Here is a 25,483-nt window from a genome sequence, read left to right as displayed (position 1 = left end):
AATTTGTAAATAGCCTTTTGCTCCCTGTATCTGACCCCTGCCACATTCAGAATTTGAAAGAGAATATTCCAGTCAAAATTGTGAAAAGCTTTCTCTAAGTCTACAAGTCTCATGTGTTCCGACATTTATATGGATTCCAAACTGATCTTCCCTGAGATTGGCTTCTACCAGTTTTTCCATTCATCTATAAAGAATTCTTGTTTTATTTTGCAGCCATAAGTTATTAAACTGATAGTTTGGTAATTTTCACCCCTGTCAACACCTGCTTTCTTGAAGTCTGAGTGTATTTCGCCTGTCTCGTACATCTTGCTCATCAGATGAAAGAGTTTTTTGATGGTTGGCTTTCTCAAGGCTCTCAGTAGTTCTGATGGAATGTTGTCTATCCCAGGGGCCTTGTTTCGACTTGGGTCTTTCAGTGCAGGGGTTCTAATACACATTGACGATAAAAGGCAGCTAATAGACATATCTCCAGAATTAACAAAGAATTTATTTATTTTTATTTATTTATGTTTGTTTATTTATTGCAATACGTATTCTGTAGATGTTAATACATGGATGTGGAACGAGTAAAAAACATTTAATTCATTATTACATTAGTTTCCATAACGACAATAAACAAAGATTAATAATATAAGTTGGAAACACAGTCGGTAAGATAAAATTACACACACAAGCAGAGTTCCAGATATATCATTCTGGTTTTGTCCAAACAACTTTTTACAGGTTACCAATTAATCAGATTAACACAACAAGATATATTGGGGTAGGAATATAAAATAGTATTTGGGAAAGAAATTAGCTATTTCTGCTATAGACCACTTCGAGAGAATAGAAACTTTTTTCAAGCAACAACTCCTTTAGCTTATTTTTAAACAGTACGTTTTTGTCTCATAGACGCTTTATATTACTTGGAAGTGCATTGAAGATTTTTGTGCATGTGTATGTCACACCTTTTTGCACAAGGGACAGATTTTTCAGGTCACATTGTATGTCACATTTCCTCTTTGCATTATGGTGATGGTACATTTCGGTAGTTTCATATTGAGAAGGATTGTGAAGCATGAATGTCATGATTGAAAGTATATATTGTGAAGTAGTGGTTAGGATCCCTATTTGTTTAAAAAGATTGTGACATGAGATTCTTGGAGGCACTCCATACAAAATTTGGACAACCTTTTTCTGATTTGTAAAAAACCTTTTTCGATAGTGGTGAATTGCCCCATAAGATTATTCCATAACACATAAATGAATGAAAGTAGCCAAAGTAAACAGATTTTGAGACATTGATGTCTCCGATTTTGGCGATTATCCGAATGGCAAATGTTACGGAGCTGAGCCTTTTCAGGGTTTGGTTGATGGGCTGTTCCCAGTTATGCCTACTATCTATATATTTGCCCAAGAATTTCAAACAATCTGTGCTCTCTATCTGCTGGCTCTCACATATAATGTTTATTTCCTGTGGACTTTCGTGACCAGAATGGAAATGAATGTAATTAGTTTTGCTGAGGTTTATTGATAGAGAATTTACTGTGAACCATTTCAGAACATCCGCAAGTAAACAGTTGGCATTTAATTCTAGATCAGAGGGTATCTTACTGTCCATCACAATACTTGTGTCATCAGCTTACATTGTAAAATTGCTTCCTTTGTTTGAGGACAATGGTAGGTCATTGATATATATGAGGAATAGCAGGGACCAAGGACAGAACCTTGTAGAACTCCATATTTTACTGTTCCCAGTCAGACTCTAACGCTTCTATGTGACTATTGTTACCATCTAGCACTGTTTTCTGTTGTTTGCACTGTAGGTAGGCACAAAGACTTTAGACAGATCGCAAAATCAATGTATTTTTGCAAGAGAGAGATAGGCTGATAGTTTTAACATATGAGGCATTTCCTCTTTTGTAGAGGGGCTTTACAATAGCATATTTCGTCCTTTCAGAGAAGATACCTTGTTTGAGAGAGGCATTGAATATATGAGCTAGGACTTCACTGAACTAATTGCAGCAGGTTTTTAGCAATTTGCTAGAGATGTCATCAACACCAGTTGAATTTTGTGCTTTTAAATAAATAATGGTTTTTCTTACTTCCCGTACTGTTATAGGGGCTATACCTGTCTGCTCTATGGAGTTTGGAAAATGACATTTCAGTATTTTTAATGCTTCTTCTAAGGAGCCATTGTGACCTGCTTTCCCAGCAACACTTAGAAAAAGCTCATTGAAAATTTTTGCCACAGTATTTTGATTTTGTACCTGTCTATCTTCATTATTGAGAACAATGTTTTGGGACCTACTGGGGCAATTTGCACCAGTCTCACTTTTTCTCTCTTCCCATACAGTTTTGATTTTGTTACTAGATTTATTAATTTTGGAGCACAGGTACAAACTCTTTGACTCTGAATAATTTTGCTTAGTACTTTTCAATATTTTTTTATAGTGATTTAGCTGGGTGTGGTAGTCTGAATTTTTTGTGGCAATGTACAGTTCTCGTTTCCTTTTGCATGAAATCTTAATACCAGTGGTTATCCAGGGCTTTTTGGTATGTTTTGTGGTTTGGATCTTGTATATCCTTTTTGGGAAGTTGCTTTCAAATCTCAGTGCCACTTCATTACTGAAAAAGTTGTACTTTGAATTGGCATTTTCTAAATTATACATAGGTGCCCAGTCTGTGGCTTGGAGATATGATTTAGAAACCTGGATAGTTTCTTCATTTACTGTCCCAACTCTTTTCCAGCTAGGGCCACTGTCATTCACATAAATACTTGTGCTGTTTATAGTGAGTCTTTGTCCAAAACTGTATTATTTGCTGACACGACAGTTATAACAGAAGCTGAAAAAATTAGCATCTGTAAGAAAAAATAAACTCTGTCGCAGAGTTACTCATTAACTGGTTCCGCTTAAACCAACTGATCAATAAAACAGCAGTACTAAATTTTCACAGAGAGTGAAATAAAAATGTACAATATGCATGTCTCGTCATCAATAGTTAACCAGTAGGAGACTAAATTATTAGCCCAGCAGATCCTGAGTAATATTAAATGGGCAAAAAATTAAAAAAAAATCATCTCTGTTCTGGGCTTGTAGAAATAAAAAGGCTTAAAGTATATTTTGAATTTCCATGTGCAATTAAATAAAAACAGCATTTGAGAAAGTGTATCAGTTGGAAATATTACATTGCATTTTGTGATTGTTGTATGCTTTCTGCATTGTTGGTTCTCAAATTTAACCTAGAAATTTTATGTAAATTCAAGTAATTTTTTTTTTTTTTATTTTAATTTTTTTTTTTTTAATTCACTGTCGTTAGGCATTTGTTGAGCATTTTCAGATTCAAATAACTCATATAATTTTTATTGACTGTGTTCAGTTTGTAGCATTGTTGCCTCTTTGCAGTTTTGTACCTGTCAGCTGTTGTTTTTTCAGACTAATGGGTCATCAAGCCGTTCAAGAAGAGATGGACTGGAAGGTGAAACAGCTACAGTTTTTTATTAATATAGGATTATTCCACAAGTCTTCATCTGAAAATGAAATTGCTATAAGGACACCCTTGGCAGGTATTTTAAATGTTCCATTTATTATATCATAAAGGGCATCCATCATGGCAAGTTTATGAAGTTAAATGTATTCAGTAGACACTTTTCAGAGAAAGAGACGCCAAGAGCACAACAGCAACAGGTAGTAAATATATTGTGTGTGGTGGTGGTGGTGGTGGTGGGGGGGGGGGGGGGGGGGGGAGAGAAATCTTTTGCCTTTTACCACATGGTCCTTAAATAGAGGAAAATTCTAGCAATATGAGAAATTCACATCTCAGAGTATCCAACAGTGGAAAATACAGGCTGTTACATCTCAGAGTATCCAATTCTGAACCTATTCTTTGTCTGATGTGCTTGAAAACATTTGCACATGTACGGTAGCTATATCACTAATAACATTGCCAATAGTATGAGGATCCTGGTATAAACTACAATCTAGCTTGCAGTTTTGTTTGGAATTTGTATCTTTTGACATCTGTCAAAATCCAGCACTTCCACATTATCAGTTTGTTTTCACAATTGTACCCTCATAAAAAATGGCACTTTTCAATTGATCAATCAGATAATACCGTAGTGCAGCAAATACGATTTTTCTGTGACTTTTTCAAAACATTTTCTTGAGCCAGCAATATTGTTTGAGAAATTTAAATACTGTGGTGTTAGGTGTATGGGAAGTAGTTATTATGTATCTTGCCAAAGTAAAAGAATGAAGAGAGTTGCATTAATTGAGAGTAAGTATGAGTCACTATCTTCAACGTGAAGAGAAATCATTATATATGTGCAAAGGAGTCAATGTTGGGTGCTTTTGTCGTTACATTTAGATAATCTACAGTTACATATTCAAGGAATTGAACAGGTATACTATGCTGATGATGGTAGAATTATTGTAAGTCTGTTAAGAGATAAAGTAACATATGTAATGAGAAATTGAAATTTTCAAGTTATTTATTAGCTTTGTGTAAATTGATAGTGATATACCTGGGATAAAATGCAAATTGTACAGTTCTGTACAGCAAAGACCTGACTCCCCTTTAACTATAATATGTGCGGGAAAAGTGACAGCTGAAATCACCTTTCATAACATGTTGAAAACTTGATCTACAGACTATGTGTTCCAGGTCTCTCTAAATTTCTGTGTCTTGCACATGTCATTCAGTATGAACATCGGACATTAAACTGTTCAAAAAACTTATTTAGCCCATTTTCAGTATTCTTACCTCTTAATGTTCTGGGCCAAGTCTCCACTGGGGAGAAGTGTAGATCACTGAGAAATGTGTGATATGCACAGGCAGAAAAAAAGCATTTTATCTTATGGCTATTTTTTCCTGTTTCAGTGTTATTTCTTGCAAGCTTGTGTTTCGTCATTGCTTTTCATTTTTCCCTAATTTGAGTACTTGTGTTTGTTGTATTGAAATGAAAATATACTTAGCACTCAAATTAATGTTGTTGACAATAATGCATGGCATTCGTTCATGTTACACTGAGAAGCAAACAGCTATATCAAAATAGCTAAAGAAAAACTTGAGTTTTTCATGCCAAGTACTTCTCTAACTGAACATACTGACCAGTTTTCCATTAAAAGCATGCTTGTAATTTCTAAGGTCTTTCTGAGCCCTTGTGCCACTACTCTGCCATCACTTCACTGTATTGGGGAAACAGCCACTCCCTTTCTGTATTATTTCATGGAAGACAGGCTACCTTCATTGCCATAAAAGTCAATTGGAACTTGAACAGTTTTGTTGCGTGCAGACTTTTCACTTTGTCAACATTTGCTGATGGATAGCTTCTTTTCAACTGAATTGTGTGAAACTAATGTGACTAAGAACAAGTCCAGACTGATTGGGAGGCTCTTATGATTACCAGTTGTCACATACTGCCATTGTCAACTTTAGAATGTTCTGTATCTTTGGAGTCTTTCATTGTGGCATTCTACAATAATAGCTTCTCACTTTACAAGCTGTGTCACTTTGAATAAAACACTTCAGCTTTAAGTAGCTGTCTCTTCCATTGTCTGTCTCCTGCTGACGACGGTGGAGATAACTATCAAATGCTCGGGCGTTTTATTTGAAGTATTTGTAAACTGAGAACATTGTATTGATCCATGAATTCTCAGTGTGCTTGAAGTTGGCATTCCATTCTATTGATGGTGAGAAGTAATGCTGCACTTTTAACTATAGGGGAAAATGCTTAACGATGACATTCCACTCTGTTGAATTTTTACAGGTTCCTTTCTGGTTGTAATTAATTGAATCTAGGTCACAGTCAACTTCAGTATTGGGCAATGGTTTTATCTTCTGGTTGGAATGCTGGCAATTCATATTGACAAGTTATATTTATAACTATTTAACCACACACATAATGTTTCCCATTGAATGAATTTGTTGACTATCCTAGCATCAGATACCAAATAAATATACACACTTTGTGATAAACTGTGAGAAACATTGATTGTCACATAATGCAATGAAAATAATCAGTTCTTGACAATATCATGTAATTAGATTGATAAAAAAAAAAAACCAACACACCAAGCAGTGGCAGGAGAAAAAACATTTAAAAATTAAGAAAATGTGCAAGCTTTTGGAGTCAGTGACCCTTCTTCAGGTAAAAGGGTTGTAAGGGAAGGAAGAGGGATGAATGAAAAGGACTGGCACAGTTGAGAAAATGGGGAGAGTAGTCCTTTTCTTTCGCCCCTCCTCCTTTGCCTTTAGCTGAAAGGAGCCACTGGCTCCTAAACCTTGCACATGTTCTAAATTCTCGTGTATCTTTCCTCCTGCTGCCATGTGTTTAGAAGATTTTTTTATCTACCCTATTATATCAGAGTATGTTCACATTTATTGTCAACTATCAGTCACAGTTCAAAATAAATAACAACTTTCATAATTGTATTATTTTTGTGGAAAATTACTTAGGATAAACAATACTCAAAAAGACATTAATGAAATAAACAAGCTGAAGAATATAAAATATTATAAAATAATTTAACAAACAAATTAGAATCATATCTGTTAGACAACCCTTTTTATTTTGTAGAAGTAGTAAGTTAATTACGGAACTGTTTGTTTGTTCCAAGCTGGTGTGAAGGGGTGTTTCTTCCGAGCTCTGGATCAGCGCATGCCAAAACTTGATGACCTCCGGACTCTGTTGAGCCGTGTTACGCATTACATCAATGCACAAATGTTTGACAATGAAGTACCTGCAGTGCTGAGGCAGCCACTTTCAGACAAGGTATTATTTTCTAAGTTATTCCTAATAGTTCCTCTTACGTCTGAAATATAATGGTTCCATGTAAAACTCATTTAATGTATTCAGCAGTAATGAGTATTTCGATTAGGAGTCTAATAATGTTATATTTCTCACAGTTCATAAATTGTTTGTGTAGTTAATGAATGTCAGAAATCCAACAGCTCTCATGAATTGCAGATACACCAATGAGCCAAATTGTTGTGACCACCTGCTTAATACATGTTGCTCCACTTCTGGAACACAGCGCAGAAGCTATTCTGCGTAGCATGCATTTAAATCCTTCATAGGTTTTTGGTGATTTGTGACACCTGTTTCTAAGTACAGGTCATGCAGTTCCCATATATTGCGGGCTTGTGGTCAGTGGATGTTGGAGCTGGTGCCCAACACCATTCCAGATGTGTTCCATTGTGTTCAGATGAGGTAAATCTGTTGCCCAAAATGACAAGTTCACTGTGATGCTCCTCAAACTGCTATAGCATGATTCTGTCCCTGTGAACTTGACAGTTATTCTACTGGAAGATGCCATTGCTGTCGAGAAAGATATCAAGTGCGAAGGGATGCAGGTGGTCCGCAGTAGTTTTCATGTAGTCTGCAGCTGTCTTAATGCCTTCCAAAAGCATTATGGCATGGAAGGCCAGATGAATGTCCCCAAAGCATAACACTGCCCCCATCGGCCTGTTTCTGTGGCATGATTAATGTTTCGAGCGGCCATTCACGTATCCGGTTATGACCATCGACCTGTTGAGCAGAAAATGTGATTCATCTGACCAGGTAACATGTTTCTGTTGATCCATGGTCCAGTATCACTGATACTGTGCTCATTCCAATGGTAATGGAAAATGTTGTTCAGTTAACAAGTGTGGGCTTCACATCCTTACTATACATAGATTTTAGAGGATGTTTCTCATAGTTGTGAGATTTAACTGCATTTCTCGAGTTCAACATTATTATTATTATTATTATTATTAATTGCTATAGCATCTGGTTTAGAAAAATGGATATCATTCGGCTAAGGCCGCATCAGCCAGACTGTGGTCATGTGTGTGTGACTTGAGTGTGTGGTGGGGAGGGGGGGGGGGGCAATCTGAACGGGTGGGTTCGTGTATGTTGTCTAATTCCAATGAAGGCCTTTTAGGCCTTGATGTTTGACAATCTTTTTGTTGTGCCTATCTGCGACTTAGCATCTCTGGTATATTGTGACTAGCATTAGTCCGTTTCATAAAATTGTCACTATTCCATCCTGGATTATCCATTGTTTACTTTAATGTGTGACATTTTTTTTATCCTGATGTGATTGTAAAACATCTATTATGTGGCCTTTGGCAGAATTTATCATCTGTATCACGCTGAATGAAATAATTTTCTTCCTGTTCAATAAGCAAGTTGTGATAGAGCGTTACGCCATTTGTGGTGTTGGAGTAGCATGTTATTGTTACACAATTTTGCACATATTAATCTCTTAGTAATAAGATGCAATTGTCTGCAGAGGATTGTGTTAAACTGTACACAGCCTAATGAAACACAGGTGTTTTATTCCCAGGGAAATGTGGGGAAAGGTGAGGGAATGTTTTTGCAATTTTAACTAATAAAAACTTATACTCTAATAAAGAATTTTACTTTAGCCCACTACTATAGACGAATACTGCAGCAATAAAACATAAACAAGAGAATTCCACCAAAATAAACTTTCAGTTGCAAAGAAAATGCACCATTTATAACAATAAAACATAGTGCACACGCACAAGTGTTTGCCGACAGCTAAATGTGTCAGTGGCCTTAGGAAGAAGTCTATGCAATACCTCGTAATAACAGACTGCTTTCAATGAGTGTGACCTCACAACTGTTTACATTTGTAACAGGTTGTGGGAAAGTATTGTGAATGCTGGTTTGAGAAGCATTACTTTCAAAGTAAATTTCCTTTTATACAAGATGAATTATGTTGTGTGTGAAAATGTGCAGTGAATTTCTTAAATTACAGAGCATTTTATTCTCGTTAAAAACTTGACATTTCAGAAACAGCAACTTGAAACATTTTGAGCCCAAAAGACCAGCCATTTATGCCATTATCTAAAATATTACTGCCACATTTGTGTTTCATGTATCTTAAAGGGCAGCACACGCTAAAAAAGACTAAACTTCGAGGTTAGTTTTTCAGATTCATTTTCATTCTTTCATACATTACAGGTTCTGCATCAGCAATGACAAAAAGTATAATTATGCTTCAAAAAACAGTGTGGTGTGAGTTCTAAAGCAGTTTCACACTTAATTGGCCTTTCCATGGAAAAGTCTAACTGCTTAGTGGAACATGCATTCAGCCAGGTAACCCACAAAATGTTGGTGCTTACAAGGGAAACTCCCCACCGCACTTAGTGGTAAGATGGCTCAGTTGATAGTCCATCAAAAACTGAATGCAGATGAAGCTGTACAAATTAGATGCATTGGTTAGAGATTCTTATCATTTGACACACATACTGTCACTATGCCGTGTATGACACAACAGACGTGTATTCTGGTTGTCTTGTTGCCTTATCATCTAGCATTTGCAGTTCACACTTTCGGCTACTAATAGAGTACTTGCACAGAATCAGCTTGTCCTTATAGGTCCCTTCCTTACACCTCGCTGATGCAAACGGATGTTACACCATGGCACAGACACAAATTTGAATACAGTGATCAGTGATAGAATAGTAATAATAATAGTAAAAAATTGCCGCCAGGGAAGTTTGATCATGGCTCACCTGCTTGACAGTCCAGCATCATGACCACTTCACCATGATGCTGTTGCTCTTTCAGCCTGCTCTATATTGCAGTTCTTGTTCTTTGACGGTTCACTGTATCTATTTTGCTTTGTTTTTCCCCACCGTCCAGTACAGTTTATTCCTGTTTTCATGCTTGACCTGTATTCAGGTTTAGGTGAGCTGTCCACTGGCTCCTCTTACCACAAAATCTGAGGTGGGGTGCGGTGGGGAATTTCCCTTGTCAGCAGTGGAATTTATAATCATGTTTGTCAGAAATATTCAGCTGTTGAGATTTCAAGCTGTGCGCTTACCATTGTGCGTAACCACACCCTTGGAAAAAACAGCAAAAATATTTGGTGACCAATATTATATGTGAAAGGTTAGCTTTTATTGGAGCTATACTGTATTCATATCGATTTAAAGCATTAATTTTTCTTATTTATGTGTTCATGCTACTTAATACCGTATTTACTCGAATCTAAGCCGCGAGCTGTCAAGTGGACATATCACAGTGTGTTATGATATGTCATGCAGCTGCCACTGTAGCTAACTAATTACTAACTAATTACTTGGTGTTCTATGGTCACTTTTTTTTAAATCTCAGTCTTATATTACATAGGAAAAGCAACCAGTTAATGTGTAAATACAAATTTAGTTTTGTTGCATGTTTAATCTCAGTCTTATATTACATAGGAAAAGCAACCAATTAATGTGTAAAAACAAATTTAGTTTTGTTGCATGTTTATAAAAGTTTAATTATAGTACAGGGTGTTCAAAATGAATATACAGGTTTTTAGGCTGTGCAGAATTTACTACACTCAACTTAAAATTATGAATAGTACATCAAATGAAAGAACAGCTCAAACAGTTTTGTTTGTATACCTATGCCCAAAGTGAAGAGCGTGGAAGCTTTTTGTTGTGTCTATCCGCGTCCCAGCCTCCACGCTGTATTGTGAGTAGCAAATATCCTTTGTGTAATAGAACCAGAAGGTTAACGAACAATTTAAAAGAAGAAATATTAAGTGTCAAACAACGAGGTGGAAACGTAGCCTTCATATTCTCAAGTCAAAGACATATCGGGTGTACTTCAACATGTGGTAAAATTCATGAAGAAAGATGCCATGCTTGATTGAAATTTCAAATCCACAGTGGAGAATAAAATACCATCAGCCTTAAAATATCAGAAAAGTTCATACAAATTATCTGACAAATCGAAAAATAATATCAGAAATTAGTGATAAATTCAATACAACAAAATTACTGCAAAAGCAGTTCCAGAAACTATATACAAAACCTTCGAAAGACAAGTACAAAAATACAGCCTTCCTTTGTTACTGCTGAAATCATGACAAAAGTATTCAATAAAGTTTTGAACTATGAAGAAGCATGGAAACTCTGATAAGCTAACACAAACATCCCAGTATAGATCAACCCTGGACACCCCCACTCCTCAAAAACAGACGAGTAGTACGTGGAGGAGACGCAGTTTTAGTTTGTGGGAAATAGGCCAGTGACATGGTTTGGACCTTTCTTCGTGTAACTATGTCACAAATTTTGACGAACAAAAAATTACATTAACATTCACCTGTTGCTTAACGTACCCCTCCACTAAAAAGGAGCTAATTGCAATTCAGATAACTACAGGTGTTTTACCTGTCTCGGACTGAACACGCAAGACACTCTCCGAATTTTGTATGGTAGGAATCAACAACTAAGTCAAGAAGTAGCTGAAGACCATGGGTTGTTGCACAAAAGAAATTGGCAGCACTTTGAAATGTGGAACACCATCCAAAATGAGTGAAAATGGTAGAGCTCAAGTTAACCATCACAAAATCTAAGTTCAGACGAACATTTCTGAGTCATACCCCATAAAAACAGATTTAAGAAAGGAGATTGCAGTTCTAAACATGGCTGTTTCCAAAGGAACAGGTATCAACGTGTATTCAAATACAGAGATATGTAAACAGGCAGAATACGGTGCTGCTGTTGGCAGCGTCTATGTAAGCCAACAAGTATCTGGCGCAGTTGTTTGATAGGTTAGTGCTGCTACAATGACAGATTATCAAGATTTAAGTGAGTTTGAACTTGGTGTTGTTGTCAGCAGATGAGTGATGGGACACAGCATCTCTGAGGTAGTGATGAAGTGGGGATTTTTCCCATACAACCATTTCACGAGTGTACTGTGAATATCAGGAATCAGGTAAAACATCGAATCTCTGACATCACTGCGGCCGGGAAAAGATCGTGCAAGAACGGGACCAATGACAGCTGAAGAGAATTGTTCAATGTGAAAGTAGGGCAATCCTGCAAATTGCTGGAGATTTCAATGCTGGCCATCAACAAGTGCCAGCATGCAAACCATTCAATGAAATATCATTGATATGGGCTTTCAGAGCCAAAGGCCCGCTCATATACCCTTGACGACTGCACAACATAAAGCTTTATGCCTCGCGTGAGCCTGTTAACTCCAACATTGGACTGTTGATGACTGGAAACATGTTGGCTGCTCAGACGAGTCTCGTTTCAAATTGTAGTGAATGTATGGGTGTGTATGGATATGGAGACAACCTCATGAATCCATGGACCCTGCATTTCACAAGGGGCTGTTCAAGCTGGATGGAGGATCTGTAATGTTGTGGGTGTGTGTGCAGTTGGAGCGAAGTGGGAACCTAATGCGTCTAGATACAACTATTGACAAGTGAGATGAATATAAGCATCGTGTCTGATCACCTGCATCCATTCATGTCCATTGTGCAATCTGACAGAATTGGGCAATTCCAGCAGGACAATGCGACACCCCACACGTACAGAATTGCTACAGAGTGGCTCCAGGAACATTCTTCTGAGTTATCAGCTATCAGCGATTGGACAATAACTTGACCATTGTGAATGCTCTTAGAGAATTCTTTACTCGTTAATTATTACATGTAAGCTGTATTGAAAACCTGTCCTAAAGACGTAATCCAAAAGAGATTCCTCTTAGACGTCGGCTTGCACTGAACTCTAAACATGATGCACGTACTATTTAATAACGAGTACTACAATGTACGTTTCTGTTAAAACTGAACGGAGTCTACAGTGTTAATAGTTATCTCTTCGGAGACAATAAAACTTCACTGCCATAATTCTATATAACCTCTATAAAACAAATCGAAGTATTTTAATTAATATTTTCTTTTCATGAATCCTTCGCATTAATTATTGTAACAGTATCTTAGGAAGGTCTGTGCTGGAGTGAGAGATGGAACTAATATGAGAAATATGTAGACGTAATAAACCGCAAACTCCCGAATAGTATGGCCGTGACCTCAATGTATGATCAGTATATGATTTATATCTTTCGAAGAATACTGTAACTCCCAGGTATATAATTCAGAATCACAAATAAGTTGATAAGGAACCATTTCAGTTGGTGTAGTTGTGGTGTCTTGGTGAACATGTCACTAAAACTTACATCCCTTTAAACGTAAAATATAGAAAATATGTGGTCTTTCTTTCTGGCGCTAAGTTTCTACTGTGGTTTATCAATCAAATCATGTTTTCAATAAGTTGGAGGATCGTACTTGATATAAGAGAAATTAAGGTTTATTTCAGTATTGCAAAAGTCTTAACACAAAGCTCTAAAACATATAGTATGGTTCAGCATCTCTGAGAAAAACAATATCCTTCCATCCATCTCGTAGTAGATTAATTTCTAGCTGCTAGGTTCGGGCTCTCACTGTCGTCTCCAGTTTTTCAGAAAATTGGCAAACAGAGCGCTCATGTAACTCTCTTGGTTTAATTAAATTTCTTGCAGAATGCACAGAGAGAAAACAAAAGTCCATTTCCCGTCTTGGAAGTGGAAGTGACACGGCGACGCTAAATTTGCTCTTGTTTCGTAAACAATGCTTAATTAAGCTCGATTCACATGTTTAAAACCTTGTAACAACGTGACTTGTCGTCTACATGAAACACTAAATTAAAAACGCTAGAAGAAATGAAATGCGAAGATGCTACATTTTCTAAATGAAACAAGTAATCAGGCTCATTTCTCACAAGTTGTGCCTCATAAAGTTTGGGAAAGTTACCTGAAGTTAGCGTGTCAGGAGCATGAAATAGTTACCCTTTCTGGCATCAGTTGTGCTGAGTAATTTATTTATCAAAATTATTTGATAGCACATAGATTGACGGTGTAGTCTACAATGTGCTACGGAAAGCAAGGTCAGTCTCTGTAGGATCTAGGTTTTCGATCCCGTTGCTCCAAACTGAATAGACCTTTGGAAAATTCCTCAAGCAGTAACGCGCATAAATATGATCCCTTAATATGATGCCATGCTGCAACGGATAATGATAACTAACAGTACGCTAATTGTAAATACATAAATCAGTTGAAGGAATTGGTGCAGTAATGAAATATGGCCACTTTATTAACACTGCATAGTTTGAAAACTGCTGTATTGTGCTGTGCAAGAATGAGACCTAACAGTGACACCAACTCACAATAACATAGGGAATGAACTCGTCAGTGTCAGGCGTTGGGGTCAAGATACAGACCTGTCCAGGGCTTGCTTTGTTATTGTACCAAACGGTAATCGTATTCTGGCATGTGAAATACTGCCAAGAACTTAACTGTAGCTTAAGTGAAATGACATCTATTTTTAGACTGCCTGTCATATCCAAAAAAATCTATTTACGTCTGTGTGCTGATAATAAGAAGTTTACCATTTTCAAGTACAGGCTCTTTGAATATTCCACTGCACACAAGCATGTAGCTCCCTGAAGTGCATCAAATGTAGTCCATCAACAAAGGTGGCGGCTTACAAAACACTCGTTCGACCTATACTGGAGTATTGCTAATCAGTGTGGGATTCGTACCAGATCGGGTTGACGGAGGAGATAGAGAAGATCCAAAGAAGAGCGGCGCGTTTCGTCACAGGGTTATTTGGTAACCGTGATAGCGTTACGGAGATGTTTAGCAGGCTCGAGTGGCAGACTCTGCAAGAGAGGCGCTCTGCATCGCAGTGTAGCTTGCTCGCCAGGTTTCGAGAGGGTGCGTTTCTGGATGAGGTATCGAATGTATTGCTTCCCTCTACTTATACCTCCCGAGGAGGTCACAAATGTAAAATTAGAGAGATTCGAGCCCGCACGGAGGCTTTCAGACAGTCGTTCTTCCCGCGAACCATACGCGACTGGAACAGAAAAGGGAGGTAATGACAGTGGCACGTAAAGTGCCCTCCGCCACACACCGTTGGGCGGCTTACGGAGGATAAATGTAGATGTAAACTTTTCTGCTGGCCACCAAACTCCCCAGACATCAACGTTGTTGAGCATATCTGGGATTCCTTGCAATGCACTCTGTAGAAGAGATCTCCACCCCCTCATACTCCTATGGATTTATAGACAGCCCTGCAAGATTCATGGTGCCAATTCCCTCCAGAACTACTTCAGACATTAGTCGAGTCCATGCCACATCTGCGTGCTCGTGGGGGCCTTTCACGATATTAGGCAGGTGTACCAGTTTCTTTGGCTCTTCAGTGTATCATTATCAAACATAGGATTTATACAGTCAACCAGTTGGCTATATAATTCCTATGTTTGAAAGGGAGATTGCTTTTCACCACTGCTGTTCAGTGGTGCATTGGTATACATTATGAGAGAGAATGATACAAGGTTAACCTGAAGAATGTTAAGAAGACTCAAAGACTACATAAACACTGCTGGTCATTAAAATTGCAACACCAAGATGGTTAGCTGCTAACGGAGTTTTATGTGTTGCTCGTATCCAGTATATACCCCCGCCGGCGAAACATTGCACTTGACAGTTCGCTTTTTGTCTAGTGAGGTTGGCTATACTGTAATAGCGATGTTGCAACAGCAGCCTCTATACACACAGCAGGCGATACAGTTTTCCGTCCCGTCTCGTAAATACAAGCGATTGAGCAATTACAGATATAAAAACGCGTTTTTAGTTGTACTACAATGACAGGAAGTAAACAACCGTATAATAATGCATGTAAAAGCTTAACAATGCGCACCCTTTCGATAACGGAGCAAAGAAATACAAAAAACAAGCATCTGACGACTGGTACTTTAAAATCAATAATTTACGTAGTTTACAAAATAAATAATAACCGAGATTGCAATAAATAACCAATATTAGTAATTTTTCACACACCAATTTACAGCGATAATGGTGCAATTCCATCCAGCTCGCCATCGTCACTGTTGTCCGATTCATCGCTAAAACCGTCTTCATCGTCGTCATCAGCAAGACAAATCATTAATTGTTCATGGCCAGTGATAATGCCTTCTATTGTCTGTGCTGCTCGTATACTCTTCTCGACGTGCTCTACTTTTTTTCTCCATGAGGCTGCATCCACAGTCACAAGAGCTTCACGCAACAGCTTTTCCACCTCTGTTATTGTAAAGGACTTGTTGTTTTTCCTTACATACATTTTTACATCACTCCATATTAACTCAATAGGGTTGAAATGGCAGTGATATGGTGGCAGCCTTATTACAGTATGACCCTGCTCCTTGGCAATTTCGTCTACTACATATGTAGGTGTCGTAGGCTTATTTTCTTTAACAAGAGAATATAACAGAACCTTTGTCATACTCATATCCGCTGCAATATTTCGAGCCTGTAACCACTGCACCCTAACTTCTTTCCGATCATTTGTGGTGGTGGTGGTTGTTGGGATGTTTAAGGGGGGCTAAACAGCTAAGGTCAGTTGGGGCTTTGTTCTGTATCACCGAATGATATGGAGCATTGTCCATTACAATTGTTGTAGGGACAGGAAATTGTTTTAAAAGTTCCCTGAACCACTCAACAAATCTTGTGTGGTCCATATCTTCATGGTAATCACCAGTCTTTTTTGATCTAAAAACTAAAAGTGCGTCAGGGACAAAACCACTGGAGGAGCCTGCATGGACCACAGTTAATCTAGCTCCTCTTCCCGTCAGCTGATGGCCGCTACTGCTGGGTGTGTTATCCGTCCAACATTTACTGACAGCTTCCCCAGCATTAACCCACGTTTCGTATAGCCAAATTATGGAATGAATGTCTCTGCCCACAATTTTGTCCAAGAAAACGCTACGAGCGGTACAATTTTTTAGCACAATTTTTAGTGATGTTTTACCACCCCTGAAGAGTTCACTTTCTTTTAAAGAGATTAATAAATTAGCTACAGTCGGATACTCTTTTCTGCTGTAGTAAGCATAAACATGCCTACGAACTGCATCAGTCTGGAAAGAATCTAAATCTGTGATTGGACTAGGCCGCTTTTTCTTCTTTCCCGGGGTTGATAAAAATGTATTATTTGATCCAGACAGCTCGGAATCATTACGGCTCACTTTAGTATCTTCCAAGTTTTGTAGTAATACTTCCTTACTTATTACGGTTCTTGCACTAATACCAAGAGTTTTCGACGTACATTCCACCACTTTGTCGGTAGGAATTGATGGCTGTCCATGAATGCTTACGTAGTTTTTCTCCTGCTCGTAAAACTCAAGAGTTCTGCGAAGCAACTCCAGTGCCTGGCTGTTTAGCGGCACCCCTCGACGCAAAGGATTGTCACCAGGTGAACGAAGTCTTTTTGGTGGCATTTTCCAAGTATGTAAACTCACAACGTAACAAAAGTCACAACGATATAGCACATAGTACAACGAAAACACGCGGTAAACAACATACAATTCACGTTGTATACACATTCACTAAACAAAGCCGGCAACACGGGAACTTTGACGTCACAGCACGTGAGTAACAGCAGTGCTCACTGCGCTGTGATTGGATGTCGCCCCACGCTGAACGCCTAGCGCCTATTGTTCTTCACTTGTTATGCTGCCAACTACATACGCAAACGTCAAGTGCAATGTTTCAGCGGCCCGGGTATAGGAGATACAATACAAATTAAATTTGTAGGCAATTTGGGGGTATACAGGGTCCAGGATTTGGCATATGCAGCTGCCAACTCCGACGACAAGTGTCTTTAACCTGGCTAGACATAAAATCAAACCAAGCTTGGATGACAGATTTGGGTATTTTGTTCAGTGCTGCTACAACTCTATGCCAGAGTTCATCAATCATAGTGACTGGGAAATGGTGGCATGTGCCTCTTGGCAACCCATGACCAGATGTTTTCAGTGGTGAAAGATTTGGTGAAGACTACTGGCCAGGAAAGCAGTTTTGACGTAGGATGAGACAGCAGGGGCAATATTTGATCTTTCGTGATCTTGGTGAACGATAATGAGATGGAGAACACTAAAGATATGGAACGGCCACCATTCTTAGCATGGCAGAAATGTAATGCTTGCTGTTATCGTTTTGCATACCTAATGACACACCCCATTACTATCACAGATGTACAACACCCACGTTCAGTCTCCTCTGAGTGTCCACATTTGCTTTTGTCTGTAGTGATGCTGTACACATAACTGGAACATGTCTGGGAAGATGGTGTGGTGCCACTTCTGTGTGTAGTGTCATCATTGGGTGAACCACTATTGCCATGCCATTCTCTCTGGTGGTTAAAGGGTAGCCGCAACAATGGTTCCTTTGCTGACAGTCAATAATGTTCCAAATATTGTTACACTCTCTGTGTGAAACTTTTATTGCTGCTAACCAGCCCATTTCCTGATGTGATGTGGCTGTACAATCCTGCACGGTAAAGTAGACAGTATGTTTACCCTTTCAGGCACTAGTCACATGGAGACTGTGACATTCACTATGGCTCTTCTCAATCCATTGATTCCATACTTACATGATGATTGTGGCATCTTAGCCGATGCAATCACCAATATCGCAGAACAATAAACTACAGTCTTGGGAAGAGGCATGATCCTGCTGCTGCCAAATTCCGACACTTGTTGATACATGTTTCTCCTTCTTATAGGTGGATAACACAATCTCCTCACAAACAAATATAATTTCTGAGTGAGGAACCTGTCACGTAATCTTTCCTTGTATACAGAATGTAGATGGCATTATTCCTACCTATTTTGCATCCAAACAAGTAGTACTTTTTTCAGCAATTTAAACAATGGAAAATCCATGATGGACTGTAACAGTGTTACGAAAAGAATAGTTGCTACTCACTGTATAGTGGAGATGTTGAGTTGCAAATAGGCACAACAGCAAGACTGTTGGAAAGTGAGCTTTTGGTCCACAAGGCCTTCGTCGAAAATACACACACACACACACACACACACACACACACACACACACACACACACACACACGAGACCACAGTCTCTGGCAGCTGAAGCCAGACATTGGCTCCAGCTGCCAGAGACTGTGGTTATGTGTGTGAGAGTTGGGTTTGTGTGAGTGTTTGTATGTACGTTGTTTACTTTCGACAAAGGCCTTGTTGGCTGAAAGCTCAGTTTCCGACAGTCTTTCTGTTGTGCCATCTGTAACTCAGCATCTCCGTTAAATGGTGAGGAGCAACTATCCTTTTCATAATATTGTCACAGCAATTTAACATCTCTTGCATGCAGTCTTCATGGTGATAAAATTTTAATAGGAAGCTGTGTAAATTTAAACAGTCTGGGATTTGCAAATGACTTTGATCTCCTAAAACTTTCAGGAAACTACAGGAAGTAACACAGAAAATTGGCCTCAAATTCTTTGAAAAATTAGTAATTATGTTGTTGACCCACTACACGTGAGCAAAATGACAATAGAACAATAGAAAATTCAAACTGGTGAGAGAAAATGTAAGGCCAGAATTTGTGTTTGTCTTTGTGTTGTACTAATTATCTGGGTAACAATTGTTCCTAAAACAGGGTATTGAGTTCATTCATTGGAAGTAGAAAAATAAATTTATTGGTGTATTTTTTATACTTGCAGTCATTACAAGCATGGAAGGAGATGATAAATGTAGTGCAGGAACTTGAACAAAAAGTGGGAGATGGCAGTGACACCAGCAAAGAACAAAAAGCATCGGTGATCCCAGTTTTCCATACAATGTTCCTTCACATGGGATTACAACTTTTTGCAGATCCGTCTATGGCAGAGGAGGCACTGCAGGTTTGTATTTCTTCATAATAGTATCTAAAATGGAATAAAGGTTGTTACTGTCTTGGCTGTTGATGTACTTGCTGGTTCACAGCTTTTGAAGCACACAGAGGAGACCAGTTCAGCTGACTACATAAAATAAAGCTTATCAGTGTTGTAATTAGTCTAAATAATGTGAAAAATGCTAGTTCAGGCACACTATGCATTGGTGAAATGTAGGTTGTCAGGTAAGTCAGTAATTTCTCTCATTCAATCCAACCGACCAAATGCTCATCCCAACCAGGCTGCTCTCTCCATCTCCCTCTCCCCGCTCCCCTCGTGTGTGTGTGTGTGTGTGTGTGTGTGTGTGTGTGTGTGTGTGTGTGTGAGAGAGAGAGAGAGAGAGAGATTCAATTTTCGTTGAATTCTATTTCATAATGTTCAACAAAATTATTTCTTTCTTTGTTACACCGATGGCCCATAGGAACTCCACAGCTGTTTGGCACATGTATCAAGTGGCACTCATAAATCACGAAGGCTACGAGAATCACAGATGGAAAATGGGGAACCACATTGGGTGGAAGTGGCAGTTGACTTGCTGCTTTCTTTGTTATCTCATAATTCTCACCTCTTACGCAGTCTTGCTGGCTGTGTGTTCCCACATCTTTGTATGCATCTTACACCTACAGCACTTCATCAGATATTAGATGTAAGTATGCTATAATGTACATTTTTGATAAGATGATTTTGAGGCTAAATCCTCTGCCTAAATAGATTTTCACAAATGGAAAAAATTGTATTGTCACTAATGTTTGAAAACAATACACCATGAAAAATATGTATTTTAATACTTTTGCAATATATTTTGAGCAACTGGAGGACAGAAGTAAATGTGTTATTGTTGTTATAGGTTTTGAATCCAAATGCTGAAGAGAATCCACTGACTGGACGTAAAGATTATAGTGACAGTGAAGACAGTAGTGAGAATGAAGGAGACGATGAGAGTGAAGATAGTGACAGCAGTGCCAAAAATAATACAAATAAACAGAGAAAAAATAAAAAAATGACCACAAGTAGCTCTGTAATGCCAAATGAAGCCCATTCTGGTGCAGATGCAAATGAAAATTCCAACAGCGAATCTGACAGTGATTCTGAGGGTACATTTTTGGATGAAGAAATGGATGAAGAGGATATGAAAGTTAATGATAAAGTACGCATGGCTGTACAACAGGCACTGGGTTCTTCAGCACCTCTAACTGACACGGTGAGTACTGTAGGCAGAGAATATTTATGTGGAGAATTGTGGCTCTCCTTGTCGCAGTATACTGAATATAGGATTTACTAACCCAAGTTAACTTCCACTCAAAAATAATATGAGGCATTTTTGGTAATTACTGGTTGCTTTAACTGTAGCAGTACCATTGGGGAGTGGGGGACATCACTTTACCCCGACCTTGTGAAAGTATTGTCATGTACTTAACATTTTAAAATTACAAAAAAAGTAGTAATTTCTGTTAATTAATTCTTCTACCAGGTTCCATAATTTTTTTTTAGATTTGTCAGTAAAACTTAACCAAAAATGTACGTCTTAGTAGTAGATGTAACTTTTCACAACAGATGCATTCAGTATTTTCAGCTTATGGATCCTACTTACATATCATTATCTCTTTAAAAAATGTTGTTAATGAGTCAGCACAAATTAATGGCATTTGTTATTTTTAAACTTTTTGTACTGGTCGTAAAGTACCCTCCCACTGGTAATCTGCATTATTGAAAATGCATGTAGATAGGGTTAATACTTGCAGACCTAAAAATTACCTAATTGCTGCTGTTTTTGCAAATGCATAATACTTAATTTCTACTCCTTGTGCTTTTCAAAACAGCTGTATTAGAACATGAAACTCAAAAGGAGTTTTAAATCTGTCATAATGTTCAACATTTTTAAACTTTGATATCTTTGGTTGCAGGAGTCAGTTGACTTGGATGAAATGGATGAAGAAGAAGGCAAGCGTTTGGATGCTGCCTTATCACAGGCATTCAGTTTGTTGAAACAAAACAAAAAAGCCAAAGAGAGCAAAAAGCAGTCCCGTGACGAACGTGCGTTGACCCATTTTCGTATTCGTGTTATTGATTTGCTGGAAGTATACCTTGCCACTGAACCTGATATGGCCCTGTGTATGGACATGCTTTTACCGTTGTTTGAGTTACTGGAGTTCTGTATTCGTGATGTACATCAAAAACCTCTGGAAATGCGTATTGGGTATGTTAGTGATACTGAAGGCATCACAGTTACTATAGTTACTGTGATGTTGATAACTTCACTATTCAAACCCCCCCCCCCCCCCCCTCTCTCTCTCTCTCTCTCTCTCTCTCTCTCTCTCTCTCTCTCTCTCTCTCTCTCTCACACACACACACACACACACACACACACACACGCTAGCTCCTATGATGAATATTGTCCAAAAACTTTATATTGTGAGTTGACGCAGAATAAATTCTTACCAATAAGGATGATGAATTAATGTGTGTGGTAATTTTATTTTATTTTTTTCCAGGAGCTGTTTGAGAAAGCTCTCAAATGTGAAGAAGTTTTCTACTGTGTCCGATGTAAACCAGAAACTGTTGGCAGAAATATTAACAAAACTGCTGGACAAAGGAGAAAGAAAAGCAGCCGTTTACATTGATATGAGCCCAAAAATTACTGTGTGTTGCATTTTCCTTTTGAGGTGTTCAGAGTACCTGAAGAATGCTTCCAGTGAAAGCTCCTCAAAAAAGAAAAATAAATTACAGAGTGGTTCACAGGAAATAGTTGATATTTACAGAACAGCTCTAGAAAAATTTTTCAATAAAAGGTATGTGATAAAAACCTCATAAAGATTTATTAGTGTAATAACAAAATTCAGCTGCAACTTTTATTGAAGTTGGTCTTGGTTTTTTTACTGTCTTAGATCGTAACAGTTTATGGTTCTTGTAATTTACTGCAAGATGTAAGCTTGAATGTAACTAAATGCAGAGAAGTAATTTTAAAACAAATGGCAGATGGTGTACAGAAGGAATATCTTGGGCGCAAAGAGTTATACTTTTTCTTCGTAATACCATGTACCAGCATGAGTTTTGTATTATGGAATTGGCCAACATTTAATTTTTCTCCCAAACATTCTCTCTCTCTCTCTCTCTCTCTCTCTCTGTTCTACATGTCATTGTATTGTCATTTTGGAGGAATATTTTGTGTGGCTTATTGGCTTAGTGGTATTAATCCCAAGCTTGCAGCCAAAGCTCATGGGTTTATTTCACATAGGTTCTGTTGGCTTAGTGGTATTAATCCCAAGCTTGCAGCCAAAGCTCATGGGTTCATTTCACATAGGTTCTGCAATTTTTCTGGCACATAATGTGACTTTTGTCATATGCAAACTTTATTGTGTCTCAAAAATGTCAAGCAGCACCATTTGTTCAGAGTCATCTTTAAGCTGCCAGTCCTTTTCACATTTGACTGGGTAGTGATTTATGGTCAGAAGATATGAGGTACAGGACTGTTCAAATCTTCTTTTGGATTAACGAGTGTTGCTGTATAGAAAGAAGTGACAGTAGTTGTGAGCAGACTAGGTCAATGGGTGGCTAAAAAGTAGAACGTGCAACGTCAAGGGTTAGTCAGAAAATTGGAAGTAAGAAATTGGTAACTAGACCTGTTGTATACTGTATTTGCACAAATATAAAATCATGATGCAGCCTATAATAGAGATTTTTCCTTTATGACTATAAATCGTCAGTTTCAAAATGATATGTTCACATATCTTGTGGATTGAAATCGATGCAGTTACTCTTGTAAACCATTAAAGACTTACGAAGAAAAAGCGGAAAAACTTATGCCTTGTTCACAAACACAGTAGCTGTATTTGAAGAAAGAAACCATTGCACCTCTGCTTTTCAGCACTACAAGTACATAATTGTACTCTTTGTTACCCTACATTATTTACTTTAGTGCTGTTTGACATATCGAAATAGACTCGTGTTTGGTCTGCATTTCCTTTTTGGTAATGTAAATAAAAAGTTTTACATCAATTTCCATATACATGAAATCTACGTCCAGTGTCACCCTAAAATTCTGTTGCTATTGACATTAGCATTGCTGCAGATTTTTCTTTCATTATAAGTAAAATGTTGGTGCCCCAACTGAGGATAAAACAGATGAGGGGAAAAAAAGAGTTGTATGACCAACTAGAACAAACAAATGAGAGCACACCAACTAGAAATATCGGGATAGTGCTGGGAGATTTTAATGGGAAAGCAGGAATTCTGCATACCAACTATAGGAGGAATTCTGCATACCAACTATAGGAAGGCACAGTTTGCACGATGAGAACAATGAGAATGGTCAGAGTATGATCAACTTAGCCATCTCAAAGAACCTGAGAGTAAGTTCGACTTACTTTGAACACAAGAGAATCCATAAGGGAACATGGTGTTCACTGGATGGAAGAATCACCAACTAGATAAATCACATCTTGGTGGACCAGTGCTATAGCCATAGAGTCATGGATGTCAGGTCGTATAGAGGAGCCGACTGTGTGGGAGACGACTTCCTCATTGCGTGCAGGCTTAGACTCATGTTCACCTACATGCATAAGAAGAAGGGGGCACTAGAACCTGCTTTGAATGTTGAGAAACTACGAGAAAGTGCCATTAAAGAACAATATGCTATAGAAATCAAAAACTGTTTTGAGGTCCTAGAGATCCTGGACCCAAGAGAGAATGTGGAGGAAAGGGGGAAAGAAATAAAGTCCACGGTACTAAGTGTAGTGGAGGATATATCAGGAAGAAAGAAGATAATGAAGAAGAGGAAATGGTTCAATAAAACATGCCAGAAGGCTACAGAAAAGAGAAGGAAGACGAGGGAGAAGTGGCTAGCTGACAGAGAATATGAGCAGAAAAGGGCACATTTTATCAACATCAGAAGGGAGACAAAGCAAATCCTAATAGCAGAGAACAGAATATATCTAACCAGTTTGCTAGAACAAGTTGAGACAGAGAGCCAAAACAAGAACTCAAGGCAATTCTTTCAGTACATAAAAAATCAGAAATGTGGATTTCAGAGCCCAACTTTTTACATTAGAGGTAAGAAAGGCAACTTGATGAATGACAAGGAAAGAGTTGTAGAAAGATGGAAAGGATACTTCTCAGAACTGTTGAATCGCCCAGACCAAGATGAGATATTCCCTGCACACACTACGAAGGAAAGGAAAGGTGAAGAAGACGTGAAGATGGCAATCAAAGGACTCGGAAACAACACAGCCCCAGGGGAGGACAGAATAACATCAGAATTAATCAAGGAGGGAGGTGAGAGCTTACACTTAGAGGTATGTAAACTGATCCAGTTGATATAGGAGAAGGAGACGCTGCCAGAAGAATGGAAATACGCTATAATATGCCCAATATACAAGAAGGGAAGCAAAATGGAATGCGGTAACTACAGAGGAATCAGCTCGTTGAATGTAATGTATAAGGTGCTGTCCATCGTTGTCCTCAGAAAATTGCAACCATTCATAGAGAACAACATACAGGAGGACCAAGGTGGCTTTCGACCAAACCAATCGACAGCAGATCACATTTTCACACTAAGACAATTGTTTGAAATACACTGGCAATATGATAAAGATACCTACAGCCTGTTTGTCGATTTTCAACATGCAAATGACAGCGTCGACAGGAATAGCCTCTACAGTGCAATGCATGACTTCAGAATCCCTGAGAAGCTAGTGAGAATGGTGCAAGCTTGTATGGGAGGGTCAAAGGCAGCAGTACATTTCCAAGGAGCCACATCAGAAATATTTGAGATTGAGATAGGCCTCAGACAATGGGATGCTCTCTCATGTGTTCTGTTCAGTGTCCTCTTAGAGAAAGTAATAAGAGTGTAGGCAACAGGAGTGGGCTGGAGTAGAGATGGACGGTAACTTCAATTGTCTTGCATATGCAGATGACATAGTACTACTAAGAGAA

General features: G+C 38.3%; 1 protein-coding gene across 1 annotated transcript in view; it reads left to right on the top strand.

Moving 5' to 3' along the window:
- The window catches only part of LOC124711977 (myb-binding protein 1A-like), a 104,262-nt gene that overhangs the window by 37,428 nt on the left and 41,351 nt on the right, over nt 1-25,483 (top strand). The window contains exons 8-14 of the mRNA XM_047242259.1: nt 3,420-3,550; nt 6,603-6,757; nt 19,343-19,522; nt 19,974-20,198; nt 20,400-20,753; nt 21,457-21,749; nt 22,045-22,341. Of these exons, the coding sequence (XP_047098215.1) occupies nt 3,420-3,550; nt 6,603-6,757; nt 19,343-19,522; nt 19,974-20,198; nt 20,400-20,753; nt 21,457-21,749; nt 22,045-22,341 (1,635 nt within the window). The remainder of the gene's footprint in view (nt 1-3,419; nt 3,551-6,602; nt 6,758-19,342; nt 19,523-19,973; nt 20,199-20,399; nt 20,754-21,456; nt 21,750-22,044; nt 22,342-25,483) is intronic.

This window comes from Schistocerca piceifrons, chromosome 8, assembly GCF_021461385.2.
Source record: "Schistocerca piceifrons isolate TAMUIC-IGC-003096 chromosome 8, iqSchPice1.1, whole genome shotgun sequence".
NCBI classification, from domain to species: domain Eukaryota; kingdom Metazoa; phylum Arthropoda; class Insecta; order Orthoptera; family Acrididae; genus Schistocerca; species Schistocerca piceifrons.
The sequence above is the reverse complement of the archived record's forward strand: the minus strand, read 5'-3'. Positions and strand labels throughout refer to the sequence as shown.